Below are 7,794 nucleotides of genomic sequence, written 5' to 3'. Positions count from 1 at the left end.
TTCAGGATTTCATCAAAGGAGCTAATTTACCTAAGTCTATTACTCATACTAACTTGGTGCTATTACCTAAAAAGTATTTTCCTCAATCCTTTACTAATCTTAGAGCTATTAGCTTGAGTAATTTCCTTAATAATATCATATCTAGATTGGTGCATGAGAGAATGGAAGTGTTACTTCCTAGATTGATATCCCGGAATCAATCTGGATTTGTCAAAGAAAGAAATATTACTGAAAATGTATTGTTCGCTCAAGAAATTATTACTGATATTAGGTTGAGGGGCCAACCTGATAATGTGATTATTAAGCTTGACATGGCAAAGGCATATGGCGGGGTTGATATTAGGTTGTATCATTCTCTGTGGAGAGACATTTGTAAAGCAGTGTTGTCATGAGTGGGTGCATTATTATTGATGTAGTAAAAGTGTACATTGTGTTAATTAGTCTTCTGATGGTTGCATGAGCTATTATTGATCTCGTATAGTGAAAAAGATGTAACGTATGCATTTAATAATAAGTAAGAACGTCAACATGAAGTTAAAATGAATTGTCAAAACAGAAGTATGAAAGTACTGTAGATTATTAATAATAATAATATTAAAACATTAGAATGGAATACGATATCAAGAAAGCTCATAATAGTACTTAAAGAACTATTCTGAATATGACATTAACACATTGAAGAGTATGGGTTGATCAAGAATCCACTATGCTTGCATAGGTGTCTCTAGGTCTTCTAAACCTGAGATTTGAAGCAATGTAATGTTGTTAGTATCTACGATCTGTAAAGAGTTAATTATCTGTGTTAGAATGGACATATATGTATATGGGGTTATCGTACCTAAAACTTCCTTATAGACAGTGTTCTTTGTGTATGTTCCATTTTGATGTTTCGGTTGCTCTGTTAGGACAAGTACTTTTGTTGTGGACATAGATATCCCTCTTGAGAGTGCCACGTACAATTGACCATGTAAGAAAACATGTTGGGGTAAATACAAACCAATATTTTTAATTGTTTGACCTTGAGCTTTATTTATAGTCATTGCAAAGCAAAGGCGTACTGGAAATTGCTTTCGAATGAATTTAAATGGATATCCTTTTATGTTCTAGTGGTGATAGTTGAATTCTAGGAAGAAACACATGCTTCGTTGCAGAATGACCACTTGATATTTCTGCATGCAGGACATTTTGGGAGAAGCCTCGACATATCATTCGTGTGCCATTACATAAGCCACTTGAAGGGTCTAAATTCCTTAGCAACACGATGGGTGCATTTTCCTTCAATTCTAACCTGCATTTAATAGGATATGTCAAAATCTATCCATTTTGATATTTGTTACCACCTCTTCATGATTGTAATTTGTAATGTATTTTCTTCAATACCTATGTGGCGGGAGACCGTTTGGTGTTAAAGTATTTAGATATTCTTCTTGGTAATAGTTGTTGGTCTCATCTTCTGCTGAGTCAAAGCTATTGAATATCTTGCTTTCACCCGGGAACATGGATATTAACTTGTCATTAAGTTTATCCACATGGTCATTTCTGCTTGCTAAAATAGCTCTTTCAGTGACATATTTTATCGTTGCAGCATTTTCTTGTAGGTTTGGAAATATCTCTTTTATTATGGATTCTTCTGGAATTCCATCGGAGAATGCTTGACAGTCAGTTGTTCAGGGAGAAGGATTAGATTGTCTCTTATTGTTGGTTCATCTCCCTTACCCACGCGAAGTAAGAACTCACTGAATGTTGAATTTGTTCTTGCTCTCATATTTCTTGTAAATTGAATCTTCTCCATCAAAGGCTAGAGATATGATTTCACCAAGCTTGCATTTACAATTTCTACTCTAGTTGATTATGGAACTATTGGTAATAGCTGCCGAAAATCTCCTCCAAAAACTATGACTTTTCCACCAAATGGTTTATCGATGTCCATTATGTCTCTGAAGCTCCTGTCGACTGTTTCTATTGTTTGTCGTTTGGCCATTGGTGCTTCATCCCATATAATGATTTTTGCTTTTCTAATCAATTTGGCAGCACCACTTTGCTTTGACATGTTTGTCATAGTTGATTCATTTTTTGGAAGGGCGATCTCAAACCTCGAGTGTGTTGTACATCCTCCTGGTAAGATTGAAGCTGCTACGCCACTGGTTGTTGTTGCCAAAGCTATCATACCTCTTCATCTAACATTGACAAGCAATGCACCATATAGGTATGTTTTCCCAGTTCCTCCAGGTCCATCCACAAAGAATATTTCAGCTATTCCAACATTGATTGGTTGCATTATTTTTTGTAAAAGAATGATCTTGTTCTTGATTTAATTGTTATTGTGCATCAAAATCTTTTGTAGGTATCTGCACAGACATTTCTTCATTTATTTCTCTACATTCTGATGGACCAACTTCGAGCAAATTGTGATCTAGTTGAGGAATGTCATATATGTTTATGCTCTTGACCATACTTTGCAAGCAATTATTAATACTATTTAGGGTAGAATGTAGTATAGTATTGTGTAAGTTGCCATATAACCTGTTGAAGTCCTCAGACATATCCTCATAATAAGTATCCCAGAGTTTTCTAATATCCGTTGGGTTACAATGAACCAAAATTGTAGCAAACAAACTTCGGAGAGTTGGTGGCATTTTAAAGATAACAGCCTCTCTTAAACATTCTGATATGTTGTTGTCGAACTCGAGTAATCCTCTTTCTTTGGCTACTTCTTTGAAGATCTGACATTGCTTTCCGTTGACCGTGAGTAAGTCATTGAATGACAATGGTCCTCTTACATGGTTTAGTAATAACCGCTCATAATACCTTTCCCTTTCTCGAGGATTAGTTGTACATTATAATCAATATCTACTAATTAATAAGTTTAACAATTATCGATGTGTATGAAGTTATAGTTTACTACATCTGGCTTACCAATTACAATGCGATCGATTACAGATCTTGTTTTCCTTTTTGTCCAAGTCTTTACCTTGGAATTCCAGACATAAAACTTTGGGAATTCTCTATAAAGGTATGTGTGTGCTTCAGTGCCAATTGAGCACATTCTGAAATACTCGGTCAACATTGTCTGCTTGACACCATCCCAGGCAATGACATTTTGTAAATTTTGGTTTTTCTAGTAAAACATTGTGAGCTCATTGAGAGTTAGTATTTGTATTTTGACTATTATAATTATTCTTAAAAGAAAGTGTGTATTATTATGCATTAATATGTGTACCTGAATGTTTTCCTAGCAGATGTAGTTGAAGATTGATGACTGTAGGTTGCATTTCAATCAAGTTGAATTCATATATTCTCCATAGTGCTTCAGGCGGTGAGACCCACCGCGCATCTTGGAATGTTTGTATTTCGTCAATAACATTTTCATCATCATCAGACTGAACATAAACGGCACACCGATCATGACCTTTATATATATACTTGTATAGATACTTTATTGCTTTGACTCCTGAGCAGACCTCAACATTAATGTGACAATAGCAGCACAATAAATGCATTCTGGGACAGTTTTTAACACGTGCAGATATGATAAAGATAAGTTGTAAGCAATAGTTCCTACATATATAAATATGGGGAGAGATATACGTTAAGAATCTATTCATAAAGGTATTGAATGTTAAAGTTATGTAAGATATGAATAGGGTTTTTCCAATGTACCTCCAGCTTTAGACTCTTCAAATAATGCTCTAAATAGCCAATTAATTTTAGGTTGCTTTTTCAAACGTGGAAGTTCATCTTCTAGATGTGCTATTGTTTGGGTTGCTAATATATATTTATCCACTTTTCGCAATGCGCATCGCAATTGACTTTTCTCTATGAGAGGAATAGTTTTTGTTAAATTTAGAGAAAGCATGTAATACTTATGTATGTACGTATGCCAATATGTTCTCGTTGTACAGAGTACTCATGTATGTAGAATTTTACATGATTATGTAAGTTCTTACCTGTGTTGCTCAAATCATTTTTTGTGTGGCTGTCATGTTGATCAGTTTTACTGGGAGAAGGAATGATTTTTCCTTTATCACCGGTTGGATTTGACATGACAAGACAATAGTTTGCAATGGTTATTACAATAAGATAGAGTGAGTACTATATATTGTATATACATGAAAAGTGATTTTAAAAACATTAATTTGTGTAAATCAAATGTAATTGTAAGTTACTTAAGTAGTGTGTCTTAGAGATAAAGAAGTCACACATTGTTGAACGCTGGATTTTGTTGGGGCGTTATCTGAGATCCGACATGTATAGTGTGTCTAATCTATTGTTGTTTTGGCCTGCTGATCAACATTACAACTAGAAGCAATGGAGTTACCTTTATCACCTGTGAAGTGAATTGAATAGAAGGGTTGATTTGATGGCGACAAATTTCGGATTGTTAGTATGACACTTCTCTTGTCTTGTCCGATCTAGCATATGTAATTTTGCAGTGATCTAGAACATAGAGGAATCATTAATGCCAATTGAAGTCATTAATTTGGCATATATAGGAAATAGACATCTATTATTCTGAATTGTTCGTTTTTCTATATATAGGTAAGAAATACATATAGGGTAGGATGTATGCATACCTTATTATTTGTATGAGGGTATAGATTGCTGCAGAAGATTGTTGTTGATCTGTTTTAAAGTAATAAATTGAATACATTGAATGTTTAGTGAAGCAGTTAACCAAATTCATTGATGTAGGAGAAAGTAAGTCACAAATAAAAACGATGTTAGGTGAAGTTGCTCGGTGAAAAAAGGAAAGTAGCTTTTAAATATTAGTATTAGGGAGATAATAAGCATTGTTAGTTAAACATAAGGAAATTATAAATCAACTATATATTAGTTTTTTTCCTCTTTGATCTTCTTTTCAATAGGATATGGCATGAGGTTTTTTCCTTTAACCTTCCTGGTCCTTTTACTTTGTAGCTAAATTAGTGGGGTTTCGTCGTCACTTTCATCTGGTACATTCTGCTTTTCAACCTTATGTATCCTCACTTTCTGTGGATTTTCCTCTGCAGTGACTTCCTTAATTTTCTTGGTCCTCTTGCATCTATTTGTTTTTTCTGGGCTTTCAGTGTCAGTTTCAACTGCTGCAATATCTTTTTCAACATGAGGTATGTCTGCAGCTATTTCTTTCATTTTTTTATTATCACTTAGTTTCTTCATCCTCTTACATCTTTGTTTTTTAATCGGGGTTTTAACCTTGGTTTGATCTGCTGCAAATTTTTTTGGAACCTCATGTATCTCCATAGCTATCACATTCATGTTTGTCTCAACATTTGGAAAGTTACGATCAATCTTCACAAGGATACTGAATTCTTTCCCCTTACTCAATACTTGCGATAGTATTCTGATTCTTCTTTCTGTGGAATAGGAAACCATATATATTAGTATTTCAGTTAAAATAGGTTAACGTTATTTATATAGGCTAATATTTCATAGAGTAAGTGATTTACCTTTTCAGATGTAGAGAGAACATAGTCTTTTACGTCACAACTAAAATAGTATTTTGCAGCATCAAACAATGTAATCCTTAGGAATTGATCCTCAGCAGTGACATCAATCTTTAACCGATATCTAAAACAAATTGGAAGATTTAATCAGTATGACGCTAATTATTTGATAGTGATATAGTAAACTTATTTCAATAGTTAATCATTAATTTTTCATGTATCTAGTGGAGTAAGCAATATTTGTTGTTAGTCATTTGTGTAGTTTACCTCTCCTCATAATCAATATCTTCAGCCCTACAGTAGGTACAAGTTGCACTACTTTTTATAATAGTAACTTTCATGTAGCATTTCTTGCAAGCATGATACCATGGGTCGGTGCTATTGTCAATGCCGGAAATCGTAGCATTGAACTTATAGTACATGTCCTATATGTAAATTAGGTAAGTCACTTAATTACATTTGAAACATATAATTTGAGTACAGGATGGGTGTTGTATAGGAATTTACCTTCACAATGGCAAGTGAACCGTTTAAAATATTAGTATTTTTCACTTGGCTGGCTGTTTGCATTAGTCTGCTTGGCATTAGACTTAAGTCAATCTTTTGTGCCTTCATATTGTCATTCCTGGAATTTTTAAGTAATGAAAAGAAAAACATTAATGACGTAGCATGTGTGTAGCCTCTGAATAAGTGTGATGAAACATGTATTACTTACCATTCTTGGAGATTGTTTGCTTTTTCAAATTGTGGATTTATTAGCAAACTACTAACAGGTGTCGTGGAAAGGACAAAATCCCCTATTTTGGCAGGAGTAATTAATTTAGTGATACTTTTATGAAGTTTGAAACTTGACTCAAATATATCAACTGAGGAGATTTATACCTTGGTAAATCGATGAGTTTACATCACAAAAGGCAAGCACTGGTTTGTCACTTTCAAGGCTCTGTAACATTTGACCTTCGATTTCAGCGAAATCTCCCCATAAAGTCATGACTTTTCGGTCATACCTATATATGTAACAAAGAATATTTTTATGATAAATGTTTATTAACGTGAAATATTTATATGTAGGAAGCATAGAAAGTATATGTTACCTTTCGTTTGTAACGTTACTTCGCGTTAATGCTTCGTCCTTCTCCAGTTAATGCTTTTACTGTGAGTAAAATACACACCACATCTAAACAAAACAATGTGTTACAAAATACAATTTTTCTTTATGTATGGAACATACAACAAACATTTAGTGAAATTTACCAAACAAACTCCCATTAGTGATTTTTTCAGCTTCGTCAAATGAAATAAATCCATTCGAAAATTGTTCAGTCTTAAATTGGCATTTGTCCTCAACGACCTCTGTGTTGTTCATAAATGCTAGTTCGAGGTCGTTATGCACAGATAAGAAGTTTGGTTTAGCTCCATTTAATTTTCCATTTATAATGTAGTAACTTTGATTAAGTTGAAAAGACTTGTTCGATGCATTAACATCTTTGTTGAAAAGAGTCGTTTGTATTTTTGTACCCTGTGGTAAGGACCATAATCATTAGAATCGCAAAAGAAGTCAACATATTAAGTAATGAACGTGATTAAATATTAAAATAGGGCTACCTCTTTATCGACTAATATCAGTTGCCAACGAATACCCTCACCGCTTGAATTTTTATACTCTTTTATTAAACTCCGTCGAATGACTAAGACTTTAATCACCCATTTTGTTGCATATTTCTTCAACTTGCTAATTGGTAGGCACTGGTCTCGAGCTCTTCCAGACTTGTAATTGTATTGTTGTAGTAGCTCGGATGAACTAATACAATATATATTTGTGATGTAAATGATATTTATTTTTATATAATTAGTCTTCTTTCGGTCTAACAATATGCTCAAGAATACAGTATTCACCAAGCATAAACTAATTCTTCTTTTTTAATTTTAAAAGCGAGCAACTTCAACTAACAATAGCATAAATATCACATAAATTGAAGAAAGTTAATCCAAGGTGGAGAAATGTTACCAATTTTGGTGTTGCCGAAAGCAAGAAACCTGTTAAAAGTATTAGAACATGAAGAGATAGTAAACGTAATTTCAAAGAGAAGTAAATCAATAAAAATGTAAAAAATTATTATAACGGAAGTAATGCAAACGTATCGCCTTCAAAATGGAAAAGTCCTTGGTTGACAATCTGTTGACATGTTATGGCAATAGCTTTATTTTCTAACAGCTTAACTAGACGCAAATGTAATATTTTCTACTATAACATATATCAACAGCAATATAGCTAATAGTTGTTTATTTAATTAGACATTTGGGGATTATGTATTTCTTAATGTAAGGTATAGATTTGTTGTGTTAAAAT

The 7,794-nt window shown here is 33.4% G+C and overlaps 1 protein-coding gene across 1 annotated transcript; it reads right to left on the bottom strand.

Moving 5' to 3' along the window:
• Positions 1 to 4,917: 4,917 nt before the first annotated feature.
• LOC125823932 (replication protein A 70 kDa DNA-binding subunit A-like) lies at positions 4,918 to 6,435 on the bottom strand. Its single transcript, XM_049503283.1, has 6 exons — positions 6,327 to 6,435; positions 6,160 to 6,241; positions 5,952 to 6,069; positions 5,712 to 5,869; positions 5,448 to 5,568; positions 4,918 to 5,289 (listed from the first exon to the last, which is right to left on the bottom strand). The coding sequence occupies exons 1-6, from the start codon at positions 6,433 to 6,435 to the stop codon at positions 4,918 to 4,920; spliced, it is 960 nt and encodes a 319-aa protein (XP_049359240.1).
• Positions 6,436 to 7,794: the final 1,359 nt, after the last annotated feature.

This window comes from Solanum verrucosum, unplaced genomic scaffold (assembly GCF_900185275.1).
Source record: "Solanum verrucosum unplaced genomic scaffold, falcon-dt-bn FXZP01000065.1, whole genome shotgun sequence".
In the NCBI taxonomy this organism is placed as follows: domain Eukaryota; kingdom Viridiplantae; phylum Streptophyta; class Magnoliopsida; order Solanales; family Solanaceae; genus Solanum; species Solanum verrucosum.
The sequence above is the reverse complement of the archived record's forward strand: the minus strand, read 5'-3'. Positions and strand labels throughout refer to the sequence as shown.